Source organism: Herpailurus yagouaroundi, unplaced genomic scaffold, assembly GCF_014898765.1.
Source record: "Herpailurus yagouaroundi ecotype Mexico unplaced genomic scaffold, PumYag 203, whole genome shotgun sequence".
Lineage (NCBI taxonomy): Eukaryota > Metazoa > Chordata > Mammalia > Carnivora > Felidae > Herpailurus > Herpailurus yagouaroundi.
The window spans coordinates 23,983,334-24,007,864 of NW_024412434.1; the positions used below are offsets into that span (position 1 = coordinate 23,983,334).

Consider the following 24,531-nt stretch of genomic DNA (forward strand, 5'->3'; position numbering starts at 1 on the left):
CCATCCATCTGCGTGTCCATTCACCCACCTATCTATCCACCCACCCATCTATCCAACCATCCATCATCTATCCATCCAACCATCATCCGTCCATCCACTAGGCAGCTATGGAGAGGCCACCTTAGGCCAGACCCTAGGCACAGTAGGAAGGATTAAGTGGAAAACCAGACAGCGCCTGCCCCCAGAAAGGCTGCTCTGTATCAGAGCAAGAAGACAGGGACTGGAGGGTGATCTTACTTCATCTGTTTCTGGAAAGAGGCCCAGACTCAGAAGCTCATTCTCCGTAGTCTTTGATGGGGATGAGCACTGCACTGGGTAGCTGAAGGAGGCAGGGGCTTCCCAGTGGAGGACCACGCCAATCCTTCCACTCTAGGCCTTTTGTGGTCCTGTGTGCTGACCCTGCAAAGCTCTCACGACACCCCCGACCCCTGAGAAATAAGCGCTGAGCCTGTGAGCGGTGGCCGACAGGGCAGCTTCCTTGCCAACTTTGTGGAGTGAGGACCAGTTCCCAGCCCTGACCCCCATATTTCTGCTTCTCCTAATGCAGAGGCAGGCATCCCTTCCTTCACCCTGTCCTGTGCTGCTAGGGCTGGGATCACACAGCATCCTCTGCTGGTGACAGGAGCCACATTAGAGCCGGTGCAGGCTGGTTACCAAGAGTGCGGGCCCTGCTCTCAGACCCCTGGGTTTAAATCCTGGCTTCACCCCACCTCCCGACAGCCTCCGTCACCTTGAGCAAACTGGCCCAGCTGTGTGCCCCTCAGATTCTCTAGGCGTGTGGTGGGACCAAAACACGACACCCCTCTGGAGGGTTGAGAGATTAAAGTCTTCGATACACGCAAAGCTCAGAGAACAATGCCAAGTGCAGAGGAAGCCTACAGCCCAGGCTCTTTTAGCCAGGTAAAAAAACGCAGCGACATCGCCTCAACCACGATGACGGTGCTAAGAACAAAGCATGTGCCAGGCATGTTCCTCACGCTACATGTGCGCCCTTGCTCAGCACTGGTAACAAACCCACGTGACCAAGCCACTACCGACACTGTACACACTATGCAGAGAGAACACGGAGGCCTGGACAGGAGAGGGGCGTCGTGCCTTCTCTCACGGCAAGCCTGGCCTCTGCCCGCCACCCGGCCTCCCCACGCATGCTCCTTGTTCTTCTGGTTCCACCTGGAGCTCTTCCCTCCTCCTCCTCCTGGTGCTCGGGCTCCACTTCACTCAACGTGGCACCCTTAGGTTTAGGGGGATGGGCGAGGGGTGCTGGGCCTGGTGCTCCAGGCCCCTGGGGGGCAAGGCCCTGGGTGCGCCATCTCCATCGGGAGCTAAGATGTTAACCGGGAACCACACCATAGCTGTGTCCTACGTCTTGTTCTCTAAACTACAGACTCAATCCTTTAACTGCTTAACGTGGTTTCCTTTTCCAGCCATTACCAGAATCCCTGACACCACAGATCACTGGTTTCAGTTTCCTCAGGGAACAGATGGGCCGTGACCTCCTTCAAAGCCCCAAGTGTGTCGCACGACTGTGTCCCTCCCGCACGTTCATCATCTTAACTCGGCGTTCCTAACCGCAGTCCACCGAGGGGACGCACGGGGGCTGCGAACTCCCCAAGATCACGTGTGAAGGTGTGTGTGGCCCGGCATGCGCCTGTTTCTGGTGACAGATCCTAGGGACCAAGAACTTCCCGCCTACCACGTGGCAGGTGAGAGGCGGGAGTCTCAGGGGGATAGCGGGTGGGGGGAGGCCCTGGCCCGAGGAGAGCAGTGGCTGTGATGGAGAATCGGAGGAAACCAAGGCATGGGACTGCCTGCCGGGGAGAGAAACTGAGGACAGAAACAGCTCTAGCTCAAGTGAAGGAAGCCAGAGACTCTCCAAGAACTTCTGGGCTGAGGCAGCAGGACAGCACCCCCCCCCCCCCCCCGCTGTGGGTCTCACTGGCCAGGCCGCGGGGCAGCGAGGCACCCGCTCCCCTCCCTGTGGCCTTCTGTCCGATGTGGCAGAGCGCTGAGGCTCATCCTCCTGTGCACCCCTCCGGGAAGATAGCCTCCCATGAGCGGCGAGGTCCTTCTAGGTGCTACTGTTGTGCCACCCTGGCCACAGGGCCCGTCCTGGGTGGGTGGAGAGCCCCAGACATTCCCCCAGGACACACGGATCTGGACCCTTCACTGCCCACAGCACACAAGCCTGGAAGTGGATGTATTGGCTCTTCTGGGCCCCCGTGCTCCTGTGACCAGTGTGGACATCCCACGTGTGCTATGTCCTAATGAGGGTAGGGCACTGGGGGCCATGCTGTTCTGGAAAAGGCACCTGCCCCATTTAGGGAAAGCAACCCAGAAGCTACGTGAGGCCAGTCTTCCTCTCCCTTGGACCCACATGGGACGGTCCGCGGGCTCTCTGACCTCCAGACGCTTGCACACTGGCCTGCTCGGGAGGCGCGGGTCCTCTCCTCCACAGACTTGCTCCCTCCCTGGGCCCAGACAACACTGGCAGGCCCCTGCCTGTCAGCCTTCTTTTGGGGCTCTCTGCGTTCCTATCTGTCCTTTCCGGTCGCTTTCTTGTCTATTTGGGGTATGTGAGCCACCCTGTTCCTTCCTCTCTCCCCTGAGTCACGGACCCTCCTGGTTGTCTGCCTGCGGGTGGCTCTCTCGGTCACACCCACACAGCGATAGGAAGGGGCGACCAGACGGGGCGGGCGGCCTCACCAAGAAGCGGGCTGGGGCCTGGTACGTGGCGATATCGCGACCATTTTTAACCTCACCTGGCACTCGGCTCAGAGGGGCACCCTGCAAACTAGGGGCAATAATCTGGGTGACTAGAAATAGAAAACGTTTAAATACATTTTATGAAATCCCACAGTGTGCCAGGATCAAGGTGGTAAAAAAAAAAAAAAAATAACTGGGGAAATACAGGCATCCAACTTTTCATTCATTACTTGGGAAAAGAAAACTCCTTCCCAAAACGAAGAAATGATGTACGAAACAGATGTGCAATATGCCTACTTGAAATTTAAGATTTAAAAAAATTATTTATAAGGAGAAGGGCATGAAAATTTAATTTAATGTTCACCTTAGGTAATTTTGTGTCTTATTGTTCGTAGCAATTACCATAAATCTGCATATCAATAAGCGAGAACAGATGTCAGTTGTTACAAGTGCTTGCCAATCAGGTCTGTTAAAAAGTGACAGATGGGTGGTTATGGAATGTTCTCATAAGGCCTATTAGCACATTCGCAGGAAGCGTCTGCGGTGAGAGGGTGGGAGGCTCCGCTCCAGGAAGGCCAGGCCATCTTCGCGAATCCAAAATGCGCACCCCACCACTCGGGGGGCCTCCAGCGCGAGCCCCTTGGCCCTCCCGTGTACAGGCCACTACAAAAGTCTCCCTTCTGCTCCCCTCGTCACAGACGGTCCAGGATGGTCTTCTCTGGAGGGAGGATGGCAAACTGATGAAAGGAGACCTGTTTTGTTGTTGGAAGCCAACATTTGCACCGTACAATTTCAGTGTTACTTTATGAAAAAAAATTTTGTTTTGAAGTTTATTTGAGAGAGAGCGCATGCGGATGACAACGGGAAGGGGCAGAGGAGGAGGGAGAGAGAGAGGGTCCCAAGCAGGCTCCACACTACCAGTGCAGAGACCCACTTGAGCCTCGAACCCATGAACAGTGAGATCCTGACCTGAGCCGACATCAAGAGTCAGATGCTCAAGCTACTGAGCCGCCCAGGTGCCCCCTCATTGATACTTTTAAAACCGAGACCAGATATTCCGGGAGAGAATTACTGCCAGCTGCACTGAATATGGGAAATACAGCAGTCCTCTCTCGCGTATCAACAGAGAAACTCTTCCTTGTAGCTCCGTAGTGAAGTCTCTAACTTCTCTGGTAACACTTCGACACGCTGGGAAAAGAAAACAACTGCCCTAACAAAAAACAGCCCAAGGCTCGTGAAATGCGTTCCAGAAGGAAGCGAGGCACTCTTCCTGTTACTGTCTCTGAGTCTCTTCCTTTCGCACAGTGGTTCTGGACTACTCTCGGCATCACTGATCCAGGGCTTGGATTTGTTACTTGGCCTGTTAAACCTTTTGCAGAGGAAAGTCGACACAGCCCGCGCTGATACAAATGTATCTGCATTTGCTGAGACACGGAGCGCCGTTTCAGGCTTCTGGGCAGTAGGGAGCTGAGGGTTTGGATGTATTTGCAATCTGGACCTGCCACTTACTGGCACAGTGACTCTGGGCAAGTTTGTTAATGACCCTCTCAGCCTCGTGCTATCTGGGAACCCATACTATGCCCCTTACTGGACTTGTGGGCCCACGCAGTCCTTTAACCTTTACATACTTCATTTTCCCAACTGCAACGTAGTAACAAAGTGCAGGTTTTGTGCTTGGCCCGCTGTGAGGATAAACTGCGTGATTATTCCAAGGAGCTCTTTTCAAAACAAAATCGTAAAATATTACCCTTGTTCATGTACCACGATGCTCTTTGGAGATGGTAGCTGTTATAAAGAAATTAATGACCGAAAAGTCACTTTTCCCTTGTTCCTTTTTCTTCAGGAAAAAGAAAAAAAAAAATCCAGACTCTTAGCTCAAGTTTCTGAGATTACAGAAATTCATGGGACAAAGATTACAGTTGAGGGAGGAATGGGCAAGTTTTTCTGAGAGGTTCTCTTACAGGGAAAATAGTATCGATCAAGGATGCTTCAAAAGTGTAAGTGAATGCATTCAGCTTCTAAAGATTTGATCCTAATCTAGCTTCTGCTTTTATTTAAAAAAAATTTTTAATGTTTATTTTTTGAGAGAGAGAGAGAGAGAGAGAGAGAGAGAGAGAGAGAGAGAGGGAGGGAGGGAATATGAACAGGCGAGGGGCAGAGAGAGGAGGAGACAGAATCCCAAACAGGCTCCAGGCGTCGAGCTGTCAGCACAGAGTCCAACATGGGTCTCAAACTCGCGAACTGTGAGATCATGACCTGGGCCTAACTGACTGAGCCACCCGGGCCGCCCCAGCTTCTGCTTTTCAATTCCATATTCACTAAAGGCCCCTTTCTATAAAATCATGAAACACATGTGAAGTTATTTTTAGCTTGAAAGGAAAATGGGAAATTATTTTGGGGAAAAAAGTATAGTTGATGTCTCATTCGATTCTCCTGACACAAATACTTAGTGACTTGTCATCTACACTTTCTTTTTCTTCTTTTCTTTTCTTTCTTCTTCTTTTTTTTGGCTTTATTTTCTCCTTAAGCAGAAAGTGTTTTACTCATTGAAATGAGACACTTTAGATTCTAGTGATAAACCTCAATCTCCTGAAGGACAGACCATTCTATTTTGAGAGTTGTTCACAAAAAAACATTATTGGTTTCTGAAATGACATTTCTTTCTCTTTGGGGACAGCGTTCCAAGCTGGACTGAGTTTTACAAGTGGGTTTATTACGTGGCTCCGTAAGACATAGAGACGGCATGTGAACTGTGGAGGTGCCCAGCTGAGCTGTGCCACATCCTCAGGCCTCCACGAGCATCTTAACCTAGGTGGGATTTGGGCTAAATGGGCTCTTGGATTTCTTCGTATCGTTTCTACCGGATGTCACGTCCACGTCCACGCACTTGGTAACATGTTTGACATTGCACCGACTACTGCCAAATCCTCGCCAGCTCACCCGTGAAGATACTGCCATTAGTTGATATAATGTTTTCTGGGCTTAGGTGCAAGGCTAAAGTCAAATTTCTTAAATTGAAAAAAACAGGGCATTTAAGTTAAGCTCCCCTGGGAATGCATCCAAAATACAAATCTGCGTTTGTCGATTTATAAATTTATTCACACATCCACTCAGAAATAGTCAGTAGCACGTCTCTACTGAGTTGGCTGAGTTCCTCAGCCCAGGCAATTCCAGTCTTGGGGCCTGGTGACTTGGAGGTGGGGGAGGAAAGTGAGGAAGGAAGGGGCATTAGGGTGCCCCACCCGCCTGTGGGGAGTCAGGGAAGCCTCCTTCAGAGAGGTACTTCTATCCCCAGCCCCCCAGCTCACTTTAGAATACTGGTCTGGGTCACTGGCAGACACAAAAGTTAAGTCCTACTTCAGGAGAAAACAAAAGAGCAGGAGGCCGTACAACTTGATTTCATATATATACAAAAAACCCTCCAACTACAGAGCTTCAACTACTCAGGAGGATAAGACCTGATTATCCCTATGAAGGAAGAAACCCCCTTTCTGGAATTCACCAAGCAGATGGAGCCTTGACATTTACATCCTTGATACTCTAAACATTCAAGGTGATGTTAAGGCAGCTAATGGAGCGCTCAGCATTTGATTTCACAGCCTGTACGGACTTAGTGTGCTGAATTTTCTATGTGGAAGGTTCAAGAAGGTTCAAGAATGGGGTATTCTGGAAGGCCCAGAGCATTTACCGACTGCTTTAAATTAGCCATCTGCTCATGCGCCTTCTAAGGTCACTCCCAGATACCCTTAGTTTTTAAATGAGCACACAGAGCATGTAAACGCTAACACCCTGACCTGCAGTGGTCAAGGCAGAGGAGCACAGAGTCTAATGACAAGGCGCTGTGTCCACCCGGGAAGACGCGCTTGGTAGTAGCCTCAGGACCCAGTGACCTTCTCTGCATAATTCAAGTGCCGCAGTGGAAGAGCCGGAGGCTTCCTCGAAGGAAAGACCCTAATTTCGGATCTGGGTGGGTCCATACTATTAGGAGGAAGAATAAATGTTGCACTGGCTGAAAATATGACAAATCTTCACATTTATTTTAGAGCTTGCAATCTGGAGGTTTTCTCTTTAAAACGCAGAAAACTCCCTGAATATTTTACTTATGACTCTCTGATTCCCTTCACAGAACTAAAAATTAACCCTTCAATGGGATTCCTCGCTCCAAAGCCAGCTTCCCAAACTGTGTTCATAAAGATACTGCTGAATGATTTAATTTACCATTTTAACATCTATTTTTTCCTAATAAGTGAAAAGCAGTATTATACAAAAAAACCCCAAAAAAACAAAAAACAAAAAATAAGCTGGCAGTGCGAGAAGATTTAAAGCCCAATGAGTAAGTCGGCAGTTTTGTTTTTTTCCCCCTACAGGTCAATACATCCCATCAGACAACAGGTTCCCATGAGCCTGTGGGGCCGCAGGGGAAGGCTGGGCTGACGATCACAGAACCCATGTGAGGAGGAAGTCCTTCCAGATCCATTCAAAGTGAGACAAACAAACAAAACCAAGGATATTTATTTGGGGAGCAAAAAAAAAAAAAAAAGGAAAAAAAATGAGTAAAAAGGAGTTTTCGTAGTGGCAGCAAAAGAAATCTGGCTTTTATTCTGCATATTCAGGTTTCATTTCATTGACTCAGGGTGTCTGTCCTTCATTAAAAACAAATGGTGCTTGATTCTAATGTGCCAAAAATCTGTTCTTCCCCTTGCCTTCTCTCCACCATCTTTCTGGAATCAAACAAGGGAAGAGCCTTCTCGCTGTTCCTCACGGCAGGTTAATGGCACCTGTGTTCTGATTTATTGCGTGGGCCGCCTTCCCTGGCCCCGTGTAAGTTAGGATCTCAGCCTGGAAGGTGACACAGTAGGAGTGACCTTTCTTCACTAATCACTGCACCTCAGTTACTACTGACACAGCTCGTTATAAAAAGAAATCCTTTACGAGCCAGCTTTCAAATCCAGCCCCACTTTGATTTTCTTAAGAACAAAGATTATACTTCCACATAAAAGCTTCTGATGCACAATTCTGTCAACCGGGGTACTGAAGTAAAAAAAGGCACCCTGTTAATTGTCTGTGGTTATCAAGGGATGGCAAACTGTATCCAAGATAGGCCTGCGATCCTGGCTTTCATTATGGAGGTCAGAATATTTATTGACTGCTTCTTATTAAAATTTTAGAAGGACGTCAATCATGGTGGCTGCCCCCCGGATAGAGGAACCTTGTTGGAAATTCCCCCGCAATCAATCCCGTTAAAAACCAAAACCAAAACCAAAACACAACACTTGCGGATGCTACGCAGGGCTTCTCGGCCTCTCTGGCTCCCACCCACCGCTGGAGAAGCCCAAGGTGGGAGAGTGACTCCCGAGTGACTCCCCAGCGGCAGACTCTCATGTTTACACCCAAGTCAGAAAGTGAACAGGGCTGCTAATTGCTGTCTGTTCGTCTTCCCTGCCGGCGTTCTCTGCCTCTGAACCCACCCCGAACGCAGACGGGGTCGAGCAGCACGCTCAACAGCAAAGGCACGTGTCAGGACTTACCAGCCATCTGCTGAATGCCACTGAACGCACCCAGGTTGCTGGAGGAGGTGGCCTGCTGCAGGAGCTGCAGAGAGAAAAGTGGACCGTCAGACCAAGGCAGGGACAGGACAGGGCCACGCCGAGCCACACGGGGGCCCGCCCGCTCTCCCTCGCGCGTACCCAGCCGCTTGCTGCGACTATTCACGGACAGAAGGCTCCCAGAGTCGGGGCTGTAAATCCATATTAATGTCTAATCTCTATTAAGAAACACAGACACCGGGGAAACTCAGTTAACACTGCTGCCTTAAAACAATCAATTTAGTCTTTTTAACAACCAGGTGTTAAATCTATCGAAACCAACGCGGCGTGACTAATGCTCTCTCTGTAGCCTAGCGGTTACCACCACTCATCTCTGCCAATCAAAGCCCATCCCTCGCTCTCTCACTTTCCTTCCCCGCTTGGTGTCCTTCATGAGAAGCACACGGAACTCAAAGACTCTTGGGCCAACAGAGACATCACCACGGTAACTACGGACATAAGCATAGGTAGGCACAGCTACGCCGGTGACCACACGACCAAGACAATGGTCACAATTTTAAGGTGGTCTTCACCGTCAGAGAGGAACATACTATTTGTCAAAACTTACAAGTATCTGGTGTGATGTGCAATGACGCTGGGCAGATGTGTTGTCATCTTTTAAAGCCCAAGTTAAAATCAGGATCTCTGAGCTTTTCCTTAGAGCTTTCAAAAACACCCCACTCCCATCCCACCCTCAATCAGTGGGTATCGCAGGGTAAAGGCAGGTGGCTGCTGTCCTCAAGGGCTCCTTTATCTGTCTGATTCAGCTGAATTATAGATTAACTTCCGTCCTACACCACTAACCTGGATTGACTGATACTCTTTTGGATAAGGTAGATCAACAAAGACACAGGAACAAGCACGTAGTTCTCTCCTATACGCAAATGTACGTGGATACCAAATTCATCAAATCTATTACTGAGGGATGTTATGATACTATATGCTCAGGAGGACCAGGACCAATTCATGACTTCAAAAACAGCTTTCAGAATTTATTTGGAGTGCTGCAGAACCACACAACGCTGTCCTTGCTCTGGGTAAGGGTAGGTTTTTTTTTTTTCAGTTCAGTGCAAAACCGGGCCTACAATAGGGTAGGATTCAAAACTGAGCATCTCTCCATGGACTTAAAATCACCAAGTGGAGTGGAGTATCAGTGGCTGATTCAACCCGAGTCTCAATTACAATGATATTACGGGGATTAACGGTGACAGGTAACAAAAAATGCCAGCGATGTTCACTCATCCCTCCTGGCTTGTTGAGACAGACTGTCTAGGGATTACACACAGACCCAGAGACACACACGAGGAGGAAGAAGTTAGAGATGAACCGCTGTGATAGAAATCCTTTATTTGGGTCTGGTATCTTGGGTTTCCCATTCTCTTGCAGTTGTGAGCCCTTACTCCCTTTCCTATTAGGTATGCTTAAAAATTAAAGGGAAGTAAAATTAAGTTAGCTTTGAGGCCATTTTGAGGAATTAATAATGCCAACTGAGGTGTGTGGAACTCGTGGGAAGTGTCCTTAAACGATTGCCAAGGGTTCCACCCACTGATAACCATCCTCGGGTGGGACAGAGTCAGAATCTACCCCTCGACACAGAAGGAGGGAAGGCCTGAGAAGCCAACGGCCCTTCCGAAGAAATGGGACTTCCAACTGAAAGGGGCAGAACCGATATGGCAGAGAAAGAATGGAAGCCCGTGGCAGAAGCAAACATAGTTAAGAGCATATGAAAGTATGTTTTTGCAAGCGAGGCTGAGATGAATTCTCTTTCAGGGTACAGAACTAATCTGCAGATGCAATCAAAGAAACGTGCCACAGATTTTTGTGAGCCGTGGGGCATGGGAGATGTGCCAGGAGACTGGGGACAGGCACAGGTGTCTTGGTTTTTAGAAACGACAGAGTAGGAAGCTGGTTTCTTAGAAATCACAAGAAGGTGAGCCTGACATCGATCTCTGATACCAATTCTGGTACATGCAATTAAACAGGTGTCCCGTGAACGACCGAAAAGCACAAGTTCGGGAAAACCGAATCACCGTTAAGCTGGACTCATTTCTCGTTTTGTACGAGTTAAGGTGGCGAGACCAAGAAGACGATGCGGCACGGCATATACGGATCTCGGCAAGACATCTGAGGAGATCTCTCATGGTGCCTTTGTGGCTATGACAGAGAAATGGCTAGAAGGCGCCTAGTCAACTCAGGCCACACTTTTGTTAACGGCTCGGATGAAGACGGGAGGAGAGCGTGCCTCGTTCAGTGAGAAAACACGTATCGAGTAGCTATCACAGCCAGACCCCGCCGGAAGGCGGGCAGGGTGGGCCGGGAGAGGGCCAAGAGCCACAGCCGCAGCCAGCTGCACAGAGAGCACACGGAGGGCTGAGGTGCCACTTGCCCGCCGGCAGCTCGGTCTTGGAAACGCTGCGGAGCCCCTCTGAGCCTCTCCGTCTGCCCTGGTACAGGCAGGCTCTTCCCTTCCAAGATCACAGGGAGGACTGCTGTACGGAAGTGCACGGGCAGTTACAAGGTGAGGCTAACGGATCACGCGATCCCGAGGGGGACAGTTACCGTGTCAAGTAACAGGATCGGGACAGAACACATGTGGACGCATGCATGCACACACTCACACCCACACGTGCGTGCCGAGAGAGGCCAGCACACGCCACCCAGACTCAAGAGGGGAAGTTATACTAGTCAAGGTGAAGTCCTGCGTTCAGGTGCCAAGGCGGAAAAAGGGGCCGGAGCACCACGGTTCGGCAGTAGTTCAAGTACAAACCAATGAAAACCCAGACCGGCGTTAGCTGCCTTCTGCCTCACGTGCGACATGGTTAGTACAAGGGCCGCTGTAAGGCTGCATTAAGACAGTTTCTTTAGAGAACAACGTGGAGGTTCCTCAAAAAATTAAAAATAGATCTACCCTATGACCCAGCAGTAGCACTGCTAGGAATTCACCCAAGGGATACAGGAGTGCTGATGCATAGGGGCACTCGTACCCCAATGTTTATAGCAGCACTCTCAACAACAGCCAAAATGTGGAAAAGGCCTAAATGTCCATCAACTGATGAATGGACAAAGAAATTGTGGTTTATATACACAATGGTGTACTATGTGGCAATGAGAAAGAATGAAATACGGCCCTTTGTAGCAACGTGGATGGAACTGGAGAGCGTGATGCTAAGTGAAATAAGTCCTACAGAGAAAGACAGATACCATATGTTTTCACACTTATGTGGATCCTGAGAAACTTAACAGAAACCCATGGGGGAGGGGAGGAAAAAAAAAAAAGAGGTTAGAGTGGGAGAGAGCCAAAGCATAAGAGACTCTTAAAAACTGAGAACAAACTGAGGGTGGATGGGGGGTGGGAGGGAGGGGAGGGTAGGTGATGGGCATTGAAGAGGGCATTTTTGGGATGAGCACTGGGTGTTGTACGGAAATTAATTTGACAATAAATTTCATATAATAATAATAATAGTAATAATAAAAAGATAGTTTCAAGTCCACAGTAGGGGCCACTGCTCTGTGCTGTTTAGATCTCACCGGGGGAATCGTCTTAGATTCTGGTCCCTGTATTTTATTCCAGGTATTGACAGAAACGGGGAGCACAAGGAATGACAGGAAAATGAAAGTTTAAACCGATGTAACCATGGTTGAGGGAACTGGGTTTATTCGTCCTGAAGGAGGATCTAATTTGGGGGTTTCAACTACAGGAGGAAACATCTGATCTTGTCAACACAGTTCCACAGGGAAGAGCTGAGACGGCCGATCAAAGCGGAACGGGATCCCGCCGGTCCCCACGTGGACCGCACTAACCTCTCTTCAGCGACACGCCCGGCCCGCCTCAGTGTCGCCGTGACTGGCAAGCGCGCCGCGCCCCCTTCTCGGGCCAGGCCGCGAGCGGTCTCTGCCACACCGGTCAGAAATTTCGCCCCGTGGGACTCCGCGGCCTGGGCCAGGCCAGAGTTAAACGAGTCGCATCCCGAAGCTAATCGATTTAACTTGGAAAAAGGAACGGGCGTCAACGCCGACTTCACTAACGTCCCGGGACGCGACGAGCCCCCAAGCGAACTCTTTCTGAACTCAGGGGGGCGGCCCGGGCCCAGCACTTACCGCCAGGTACTGCGGGGTGAGTCCGCCCAGGCCCGTCAGGTTCCCCCAGGTGGCAGTGTTGAGCTGTTGCATCTGCTGTGCCAGCTGCTGCTGGAGGCGCCTTTGCTCTTTGTCCTTCTGAGTGTCCGCGAACTTGACCACGATGGGTGAGGAGCAGCCCTGTGGTCAGACACAGCGGAAAGTGAAGAGGGGGTTACCGCCTGACGGAAGCCTCTCGTGACACTCAGCACCGGGTCTAGCTTTCTCCACTATCGTGGAGCACACGGAACGGTCTGGAATGGTTTTAAAACGGTTTGATATTCCTTCTTCTTCTCTGACCAGTGCCATCAACAGAAAATTCCAGATACTGTCACTGGTTTCTCTGGGGATCTGGTGGTCGGTGCAGCCATTTGCTTTCTTGCTCTGATTATTAAACTGCCTCTCCTCCTCTCTTCGTGTGTCTTCCTCCAACCTTTCCGGGACCTCCTCAGAGACAAGACACCTTATCAACGTTCTTTAATTAAGCTTCGTGCTCCGCTCGTCTGACAGAGTCGTCTGTGTGTCTGCCTGTTTCCACATGTGAGCAGGGGACAAAGAAGGAGAGATGCCATAATGGGGACGAAAACGTCCCTCGCTCATGTATCTTGTTCACTCTTTCCCATTTTCAGTGATGCATTTTTGAACTCAGGAGCGCGGGGATCTTCCCGACTGGGCACTATCGGTGGGGAGAAGTGGATTGTTTTAGGAATGTGGATGAGGGAAGGAGAGAGAGAACGCAGGCCCCGAGCAACCTAACTGTGGTGTTTGCAGACGGGCCTCCCTTCCTTCTCTAACGCATCTCCTCTCTCCACCCTGCCTGGGGCTACCACAAACCACCAGCCTCGGAAGCATATTCTAGCAAGAGGAGCTGGATCTGAAATGGCAGGAGGCGCCGACTTGGCTTTTTGTCTCACTGGACATCACCATTCTAGACGCTTTTCAGTTTTCATTGCCTTTAAAAGGCAAGGAGTAGGGGCAGTGCGTGAGGGAATGGCTCAGGGTTCTAGAATAGGATGAATTCATGTCATGTTTGAAGTGGATAAGATCATTTGGGAAAATTATGGCCTCCAGCATGAAGACTTCCTTCCCAGAACACCTCTGAGACTTTGGCCACCATTCTGCAGAGACACGAGCTCCTCCCGCCCTCCCTCCCTCTCCCTCTTACCATGGCCTACACGTCTCCTCACCATTAAAGTCCTTTACACTTTGCTGAGGTAAAAAGAAATAATTCTACCCAGCTGATTAAAAAAAAAAACAAAACAACTTTTGTTGAAACTCAGCATGAGAACAGACTTCTTTCTCCCCTCTCAGAAATTCTATGTTCCTATTTAAACGAGCTCTTTCCCTTTCCTTTGGGTCATTTTTCTCTCTCCTCGAAAACAAACCTGTGTGCCTTCCCGCCGCCCCCCCCCCCCCATCACCTTGGGTAGTTACTGGGGGTGTAGCTGTGAAGGTGGGAGGCTAGCGGGTCTGGTATTACCAAAACAATGTGAGAAAAATGAGGTGGCTGTTTCAGTGGTCAACCTCCAGCGAGCGTATCGGTCTTCAGCTCTTGAGCCACGGTCACAGGACACAATGTTAAATGTCAACCACAGAAAAATAATATTTCCACCTTTAAAAAAAATCTATACTTCATTTTTCTTCTTCTGCTCCGTATTTCAGTACTTCCACTTTAAAGTGAGCAAAATACTCTGAAGATGGAGATTATACAGAGGGAGGGTTTTGTATGGAAAGGGTTGTTACTGCTGTATCAAATTTGTTCCATAACAAATGACAGCATCTCCTCCTAACAGGACATTTACTGTTGTGTTTTTCTTCCTTAAATACAAAAAAAAAAAAAAAATTATATAAAAGCAAAAAATTAGGCCCAAAAGAACTTGTTTAAGCCATAAAAAGGAAAAATGGGCTGGGCATCGACCGGAGGAAAGTGGAAAAATAGAAGGTACGATATAAAAATTAATTATTCTTAAGAACATGTTCGTTTAAACCTTAACATTCAAATCATTTTGAATTCAAATTTCTTAGATTACACATCTTGGTTAAAGATGTGAGCCAGAGTCCTGAAAATAACAAAATTAGTTAAAAAAAAAAAACAACAACCAACCAAACAAAAAAAAACCCTGATGAACTTCAGTTGGACAACTATAACGTGACTGCATGATATATAATCTTCTATTTCAGTATTTTTCAATTCAACAAGACATTTAAATGTCTGAGGCCCCTCGGTTTGAGCATGGGTGTTCAGAATGAAAAACAAATGTACCAAATTTGATTTTAAATTGTAATAGAGACGTTAATAACCAAAGGATCAAGGATTTCTTAGAATATGCCCCATTCTCCATAGCAGATTCTTTTCATTCTGAGCCTATTCTTCCTTAGTTCGGGTTCATACCCAGGTCTGAGCTACGTTCCCGAACTTTCTCCCTGTAGGAACACAGGAGAACACAGACCAGCATCCTCTGTAGCTGTACTCAGGGGCCCAGATGAAGGCACTTGGGTTAGAGCTGAAAGAATGTAGGTTAAAAAATCATCTAAGGTACAAATCACTAAGTTACAGGAAATAAAATAATTATGAATGAAGCACATGTATGGAAGATAGTAAATACAGGTGAAGACTTTTTTTTTTTTTTCCCTAATGGTACTTTCATTTTTCTCTCCAAACTGAAATGTAGCTGGGATTCAGACTGATCCCCAATAATGGAACAGCCGAAGAGAAAGTGGGGGACAAACACAGCATCAACCTGTGACTGCGTGTCGTACAAGACTGCATCCCTAGGAATTTCAAAGTCCTGCTAATTATCTCCTATTGTGGCCGATTTTCACCTGAGCTTGCCTTCAGGTAGGGGGGTGTGAGTATCTTAAAAATGCATTGCACTGAAAGGAAAACACAGTGATTATATAAAATATGTTAGGAATATCAAAGTCAAAATGAAGCTCGAAAAAGACAATAGGCTTTGCAATGCTGATATCAAAACTCAGAAAAGTACAGTGAACACTTAATGACAAGGCCATGCACACTCTTGCCCCCCTTGTCCACCCACCTTTCGGCTCACTATAAAAAAAGTTGCCCACAAAACATGACGCAGAATGATCACTTAGCTCCCAGCATGCTTTGGGAGATGCAGCATTGCAAAAAACGAACAAAACAAACAAATAAAAAATAACCCCTCCCCCAAAAATGGAGGTAAAAAAGAAGCGCAAACAATCCATAAAGAAATTTTTGCACATGAAATCAAATCGAAAATATTCTGCTTTTCGGAAGATGAAAACGTAACTTCAGGTAACGCCACAGGGCCACCTCTGGAACAGATCACCCATACACAGAGGCACGGTATACAAGTACGGCAGAACATGCATTCCCAAATGGTTCTATCAGACAATACCGAGTAAGTAACAGCATATCACTCTTGGAATGCTTTTGTGCAAAGTTCTGAAAGGCCAGACTCAAATCACAGGCTAGACAGAGCCGTCTCTCTACGTTTGTGGGTGAACACCCGCATCAGCGTATTTATCTTCCCCCAAAGCCACTATCTCTCATTAGGAGACCAAATTTGAGCCTTTATGTTTCTTTTACTGCACATTTTTTTAGTAAAAAGACAAATCTCGTTTTTTAAGGAATTCTCAAACGTTAATATTTTCACTGGTTAAACAATGTAGGAGAAGTATTAATTTTCTCCCAACATTCTTGATGCAAAAGCACAATTCTGTTGGACTGAAGAGAACATGACCCCGTATTTAAAAAAAGAAAAAAGAAAAAAAAGAGAGAGAGGAAAAAAAAAAAAAAAAAAAAAAAAAAGAACCCTGTGATGGACACAGGGCAGGCTGCAATTTGGAGTAAGGGCTGTTAAGGTTCACTCCATACCAACCCTGGACCAGGAACAGATTCGATCCTTTAGAGATCGAGAATGATTCTTGGTTTCAATTGCATCGTGACACTACGTTGCAGGGCCTGGGCCACTGCAATAAAAGGCTCAAAAAATAATGTACAGCAAGTGGAAGGTTTTACTAAATGCATTTCAAGTCATTAGGGGAAAAATTCAGAGAGAGAGAGAAGAGAGCGAGAGAGGATGAGAGAGAGAGCGAGAGCGAGAGCGAGAGAGAGAGAGAGAGGATGAATATGAATGAATGAAGAGATAGTGCAAGTGTCAATCCGTGATTGTCACGTGAACAATCCGCGCAGGAGAGAGCTGCTTTATCATTCCCCATCATTTGCACAAAGAAAACAAAGAAAGGGCAGATGATACAGTACCTCCATGGTCTGAGACTGATGCATGGCTTTGATTGCATTCTGTGCCATTGCCCTTGTAGAAAATGTGACAAACGCACAGCCTGTGGGGAACAAGGGGACAGGGAGCAGGAAAGACAAAAAACAACAAGACAAAAGGGTTGGACGCTTGTTAAACCAACACAGTCTACGAGAACTGCCACAGGACGACACTGTTCTCAGTAGTACATAAAAATCAACAACTTCTCTCTTGGCTTTATCTTAGTTGGCTTTTTACTCACAGTGCGGACTTGCTAATCTGACCGAAGCAGAAAGATTTATTTATTGACTAGTTTCTTTTTTAAAATGGAGATGAGGGGAAAGTAGTTAGGTACTTTTATTTTTCCTTTTTTTTTTTTTTTTTCCCCGGGGGCCGGTGGCGGGGGCGGGGTTGAAATTAGCAAGATCTAGTTTGCATTTTCTAAAATAAAAAGTTGCTATTTTACATTTTCTCCTTGGCTGATTATCTTTACTTAGGGCATCCACACATTTGGGCTTTGGATTTCAAATTTTAGCATTGATTTTTAAGCAGCAAATAATAAAATCCTCACACCAAGGGCAAATTAGCAAATAAATTCCAAGAGCTCGAAATGTGAGCAAATAAATAGATCTAATCTCTTCTGGGTTGTTAAAACATATATATGTATACATATACATTGATGCTATTTAAATGCAAAGAAATACACCACATCCTGCACAAACTTGTAATTATTGATTACGAACAAAAACAAATGCTCTATTACTCTGAGTGTATTGAACAGTGCATATAAGGCAAACCTTCATCTGCATTGGGTTTCTGAGTTGTATAAAATCTTTATGACTTTTCCAAGTTGTGATTTCAGAGATGCATCAGAGATCTGGCCTAACGTCTCACGTACACAAGACAATGTACAGTTCTCTGAATGCTTCCTGGGAGACCCATTCAACTTTCCGTGGTTCTTTATTTCTCATGCTGGAAAATAACCAGAATCTATATTGCCTGCTCCTTGTACAAGTGCTGGCCACCATGCAGGTCGCTGCTCCAACTACATGGCTCATTGCCCTTTTCACCAATAAAAACACGGCCTTCTGAAATTTACATTTTATTCATCATGCACCCTTGGGCTTCTTCGAGAAAAAGACTGTGAAATTAATGCAGATTCAGGCTGATTTTATAATAATAGCACAGCACACTAAAAGCTTAGCTAAAGCAGTGCAGACTTATTTCACTTATGATCTCTAATGACTTTAAAAGTGCATTGATTTTCAGCTTCTTTAGCTTTGCACAGTTTGAACTTAGGTATCAGAGAATAATTTAGTGTTCCACTCAATTTCTTCAAAACATTATTATTATTACTACTTAAAAGATTTCCAAATGAGGCAGATCTAAACACTGAGTGGCTGAAGCCTGTTGTCATTTCGGAGTGAAGGCGCGGGAAGTGGGATTCTGGCTCTTGCCCTGTGGCCAGTAAGCCAAATAGGTTGTTCCGCATCCAAACAGCCAGTGGACTGTTTGGTTTATGTAAGTCAATTTCTGAGCCATCAAATAGATTTTCTTCGTTTGCTCTGCATGTGTACCTGGTGAGATTATCAAGTCAATACTGCATTAGCACCTTTTAATCAAACAGCAATAAGAGAAAGCAACACCTGTCCATTTTCCCCAAAGCACAAAAACATCCAGTCATGAAAATAAGTCAATGCATTTTTTTTTTTTGCATCATGCTGTAATTTTTAATACAACAAAACTCTTAGTACATGGGAGATTCACCTCTCATTCACCTCCCGGTCCAGCTGGCCTTATGAAGCCTGAAGTCTAGCTTGCTATGAATGCCGAGCTGTTTCATACACTTCTCTGACATTATAGCAGCTAGTGAAACTCACTACTGAAGCACACTGTCTGCACCTCCACTGGCTGTAGCTTCTGTCATCAGTAAAGCTATCTGGAGCCTTCTCTAAGGCATCTAGAAGATGTGGGTAAGAGTGTGGGACATAGGATACCACCTCTACTTGGCTTCTGTATTCCAACTCAGCTCTACAATTAGCCCCAAATTTACCATCCACCTCAAAGTAATGCCCTCTTTCAAGAACATTGTGAATATCACCGACATCATTAACAGAAAGAAGTAACACTTAAGAATTTTCTTTTTCCATTTCTTGAGACTACAGTGGGGGCAAATGCAATTAATCTAATGGAGAGATCTTGGACATCGTGTGAAGCCTGGGCTAACTCTGCCTTTAACAGTCATGGAGATTGTGTCATTCACTTCGTTTGCTCTTATTATCCAGGAACATGTGCCAAACTGACAGTTTCCAAAAGGAGGTTAAGAATGCATAAAAAAAAAAAAAACACACATGTAAAATGTCAACAGAAATCAATAAGGCACAGTTGATGCATTTACCACAATTTCAGAACAAGTAGAACTTTTTAAAGTAACTTAGTGAGAAAGAAATAGCAATTAGCTGGTCTCAGAAGGATTAGCAATAGAATGATAAAATTCCATCTCTATAAACTCGAACCATTGCTCTTTCCTTTCTGAAACCTGCAATTAAAAGCTCGACTGATGCTTCTAATTATACAACCCTTACTGCATCCAGAAAAATGATCTGACAAATCTGATGACTTCTTTAACCTTTTTACTCTATTGGCAGTGGTGCAGTAAGAGAGAACCCATCTCCTCAGGGGCTCTGTCAACTTTGGTACCGTGTGCTGTGTTCAATTACTTAGGAGAGACAATTACTGTCGTTTATAAAGTGAGAGCACATGTCGAAAATTCCCCTCTCTATGCCATTCTGGATGAAGTTCCACAACTTCAGGACTGAATGTTTCATGGTTTGGTAGCTTGTGAACCTTTGTGGCTTCTGTTGGAACAGGAGGCTGTATTAGTCCTATGGCTGGATTTTAATTTTTCTTTTCTACGTGGCTTTAGGATTAGGCCTCAGATCCGTGGCTTTTCAAGAATATAGGGTCATATAAGCTCCTTGCATCAAGACTGGCTGCTAGCTTCTTCTACAAGCCAAAGGACTGGCTTTCCACTGGACAAAAGTAACTTAGGTCAACTGGCCCCTTTTTATGAAAAACAAGATTTGGGGTACAATGGAGCCCACTGGGTCTTGACAGAATTAACTGCTCTGACCTTACAGGGCCAGCCCTCCTCTGTTCTAGATTACTGGATGTACTGTCTCAGTAGTAAGTTCTCTGGCTACTGACCAAAATGCAGGAAACACTACAACAGAGAAAAAGACACAGGTACCAAGGAAATGAAGGGTTTTTGTTGTTGTTAGGTAAGATAGCCTGTATATTATTGTCTTAAAGCCTCTCCAAAAACATAATAGCGGGGGGGGGGGGGGGAGGAAAAAAAAACTTCCCTCCTTAAATGTGGCCAACCTGTAATTTACCTTACAATTATTTATGCTCTCCACTTTCACAATGTCACAGATTTGCTAACAGAAACGAAAGGAGCTGAACTCCCCCCTGTTCGGTGAGGTTTTGCCTTCTTGCTGCTAAAACAGATAAATGATTGACTGGGGAAAGGTTTCTCCAAGTAATTTCCTCCTACAGACAGGATCTAAGGAAATCACGTGGCCCTGTCACAGAGAAGATTCTGGAACACATCTATTACACTTGTCATCTCAACTGAAAGGCTGTCTTCACTCAGGTGTTCTACCTTTTCTCTCAGCTGCAAGAGAATTTTGAGAGAACTTGATGAATTCTTGGTCTGCAGAAAGAGAGAGAACGGGCACTTTTAAGGCACATACAATGCCAGGGCCTCCTGCTTTTCTGCTGCCTCTTTGCAAGAGAAGCAGCAGCCTGCTATGTTTCAACTGAGGGAAGCATAATTTAAAATAACTTGTGCAGCATGAAGGAGCTTTCAGCCTATGGAAAACTTGTTTATAAATTCCCAAAGAAAGTTCTCAATGCAGCCAATTTTCCTTGCTGTATCTTTTTAGCAGTGGCACGATTTATTAAAACATACGCTACCAGTATAATGAGAGAGCATCAAAACTAACACACCAATGCACTGTCCCTGATGTTGGGTTAGTTTATTTAAAATTGGCATGGAGAGATCACTCGTTTATGGCACCTGAGGCTGAGGGCAGAATAGGACTTAAGAGTTTACAAAGTTTCACCCCTGAGATGAGATTTGAAGATTGTATTCAGAATAAGATGACAGAATGCAGTTAATAACCCAGGGGCATTTGATACGAGTTTCCACATATGCTTAGATACTACTTTGTGGGCAAGCCTACAATGTCGTGATCAAAACGGAGTCTGCTCTGTGTACATGCTTTTAAAGTCAAAAGCCCGATCCTAATATTCTGATCAGATAGAACAGAAACAAATGAGGATTTAATGGCTACAACCAGTCTGTGCTCGCCAACATCCCCGAAAATATTGCCAATTCATTTGTCAAGGGTTTTGGCAGGAGAATGTTGGAACACCATAAACACAGCTGGAATATTCTTAAACAAGCAGAAAGTTACCTTAAATGGCAGTGAAGATTTGACTATACTTTATGGGAAAGAAAAATGAAATAAACTCTTTCATTGTCTCCGAGTTACAGATAATCGTTGCCATGGTGCAGAAAACCCTGTAGACTGTACCCAAATAGTCCATTCTGACTGTGGGATTATGGGTAAGTGAGAACATGTGTATTTTAGGAAATCAGCATGCTAAGGGGACGCTGACAACTAACTGCACGGGCTTGGATGACGTGAGCTTTGCTTCTGAGAGCAAACATCCCATGTGACTTCCCACGCATGGACTCCGTGGCCTCCTGCTCGCTTTCTCAAACAAGGTTCATACGGCAAGCCTGGGGGTTGGCCTGCCACTGCAGAGGGATCAGAGTGTTGTGAAGGGGCCTGAACGCAGCCCAAACCAGGTTTTCCAAATTAGAAGACATGGCAGAACGGGTCACTGCCCCCCAAAAGGGGAAAATGCGCACTTAGATGCGGGCATACTGCGTCAAGAGAGTCAGACTCCTGACATCTGCTGAGTGCTGGTCTCAGTGTGCCTGGCAGATGATGGCTGCGGTCCGTGGATAGTCATGACAATTCCTGGGGCGGGGGGGGGGGGGGTGTCACGGCACAAATCTGGACGCTGGGGAGTACTGATGGGACTCTGTAAATAGCCCTTCTTGTCAACATGGAGATGAGGAGTTTTGTTTTAAAGATGATGATTCTAAGTATAGCAGAGCCGTGGGCCCTGGCAACTCGCTACTCCGAATCAGTGGGGCGGAGAAGCTTCCACTTCATAGCCTGCGGGGAGGGGCAGAAACTACTGAAGTAGCAGAGAAGAGATGACAGGAGACACCCGCAGGGGAGCTAGCGCCACTCACTAACTGCCTCTCTCGTCTGCGTTCCCGTAGCCGAACTGGGCAAGGGCAAAGGCAAAGCCAGAGAGGTGAACCACTTTTCTGTCCCTCTCCCTGATGATCGGATGGTTTGATCTGACAACTTTTTTACTGACTAGTTCAATACTCAGTTTAGTATTAGAAGGTGCTTTTCAGAGCAGCCAGGCTTTCCCTTTCACTTATTTATGTATTTATTTACATCTTCAATGGCTGAGCCGGCAACAGGCCTTGAGAACAGAAACGCTGAGCACCCTTTCTCTGCAGAGCCACTAACGGGAGGCACTTATTAATATTTGATTGAAAACTGCAATTCTTTAACGAAAGCAAAATAGTAGCACGAAAGAGAATTGTTCTTTTAACAAATACACTGATTCAGGAGCAGGCCCCTGTACCCAGGAGTCCCCGGGTCTCGCTAATTGAAAAACCTACCACTGTCTGCCTTTGTATTTCAGAACAAACGGTTATAAATGAGTATTTTCCTTTTTGCCACAGGGAATCCTCATCAGTTCACCAGAAATTACTTTTCTGTTAAGAAGGAGAAGAAGAAGAAAAAGGGCAGGGAGGAGCATCTGACTCTTCACACCGGGCCGGCATCCGCATAAAATACGGATGAGGCTGCTCCCATAACTTGTCTTAGAAATCAGCTGCTCCGGGTTTCCAGTGCTGGCTCATCAACCACACGGCAGATCAAATGAGCCAAGCGCTCTCGTCGAGTAGTGCGTCCTCCTCTTTCCTGCGAAAGCTGGGGCTGCTTTAAAATCTTATCTGCAGGAATCGCTCCCGGACACTGAAGGAGCTCTACACACCGCAGGCACAGCGCTCTTCATTGTGGTCTGCGCTGGCCGGACACAGAGAGTGCGTAGCGCGCCCCCTCCGGCAGAGGGAGAGCAGCGGTCACAGTGTCGCTAGGCCCCGGGGATCGTCCGCTTATACAGGACATCTGCCACACCGGGGAGCTAGCGACGCCCGAGGAGGTGAGCGGGGCGCGTGTTGTGACTGCTGCCATCTGCAAAGGGGGAGACTGAGGGGCGGAGACAGGGAAACGAACTGACTCTGGTTACAGTTCACGTCAGAAGTCCTGGGACTGACTGGACGTCGGGGGTCACTGACCTCTAAGCAACTATGAATGTCACTAGGATTTCCTCAGGGGCCTCCTTTCTGTTCCTTCCCCGCGCTGCATGCCTTGGTGCATGAAAAGCTGCCAACATGGAAGCGTGACGGTGAATAAGAACAGGCGGGGACGGTGGCTCTGACTGCTACAAGGGCAGCGGGAAAGGACCACGAAAATGCGATCTCGCGTTGCCTCCCTACTTTATTCTGTCTAGCCGCACCGCCGGTCCCCGGGGCCTCTCCCCCCTGCTGGCCCGCCTGAGTGGGCACGAATCGATCACGACTGTGGCACAATCAGACGATCCGACGTGACTGGAAGCTCTCACGGAGTCCACGTGCTGCGGTGGCACAGAGGGCCCCGGGACCGAGGTCCCCCCGCGTCCCCTTGCACCGGAGGTTGTGCGGTCGCTGGCATGGGGCGCGGCTGTGGGTGCCGCCGGCGACAGCGTGGGTGCTATGCTACGGCTCAGCCCCGGGCACCGCATCCGCATGGGACCTGTTCAGCTTTCAGAGCGGCACGTGTTTTCCGTGCGGCGAGTGACAACCTTCGGAGCGATCAGGGAACGCTCCGGCCGTCATTCCCAAGCCACCTTCGGAGGAAAGTACAGGGACCGCAGGCTCGTGGCTTCCTCCTCCTGTCCCCCTAGACTACCTCCCTGTGGGGCTCTGGAGGTGGACGTGGGCGGAAAACTCCGGTTCTCTGCGCCTGCGGTTCCCGCAGCTGACACCGGGAAGTGTCACGTCTCTAAGTCAAAAGAACCAATGTTCTTCCTCACATGGTGCTGAATTTAGCTAAAATGAGGGAAATGGGTGGAAATTAGTGCTTTGGGACTCAAGGGCCAACCTTTGCTTTCGGCATGTGGCTCGAGACGGCAGCGCTGTCCCAGAACCTGAGACCAGGAATGAAAAGAAGTTTCTAATTAGCCCCGCGGAAACTGTATCGATAAGCACATTAAGAGAATGAAATGCTCTTTGTACTGCAAACGTACGGAGCTCTTAGAAGAACTGGAGGATATGTTTTACAGATACACTCTGACTCAGGCCTCCTGGGCTGTCTCGGGAAACACGGTCAGATGAGGGTGAATTCTGGAGCGCTTGCGGGCGGTGGAGGGAAGGGTCTGTGTGGCGCTGTCCAAGGGGAGGCAAACATGGAAAGAAAACGGTTAGCTCCAGCTGCCGTGGATGGCTGCTGGCAAAAATACTGGTTTTCATCAATGCTCGAAGCCACAGCGGCCGGTTCCGTCACGGTGACAAAGAGGAACCTGCCATCTCCGGGACCGCGTCATCTCTGCCACTTCACGGACTTCCTGCGCTCAGGCCTCCAGGAGTTCTGCTCTTTGAAATCAAAGCCTGAGACCCCAGGACAGGCCCAGTTATTCTGAGTCCCTACCTGCTCTGTGCTACGGGGAACCACTGATGTTTG

General features: G+C 47.4%; 1 protein-coding gene across 11 annotated transcripts in view; it reads right to left on the reverse strand.

The window, feature by feature from the left end:
• CELF2 (CUGBP Elav-like family member 2) overlaps window positions 1–24,531 on the reverse strand; it is an 835,274-nt gene that overhangs the window by 47,130 nt on the left and 763,613 nt on the right. For 10 of the 11 annotated variants that reach the window (XM_040451469.1, XM_040451476.1, XM_040451479.1 and 7 more), the window contains 3 exons: window positions 16,654–16,733; window positions 12,387–12,545; window positions 8,232–8,295 (listed from right to left, as the gene is read on the reverse strand). In XM_040451469.1, the coding sequence (XP_040307403.1) occupies window positions 8,232–8,295; window positions 12,387–12,545; window positions 16,654–16,733 (303 nt within the window). The remainder of the gene's footprint in view (window positions 1–8,231; window positions 8,296–12,386; window positions 12,546–16,653; window positions 16,734–24,531) is intronic. The other variant, XM_040451480.1, reaches the window with a different exon arrangement.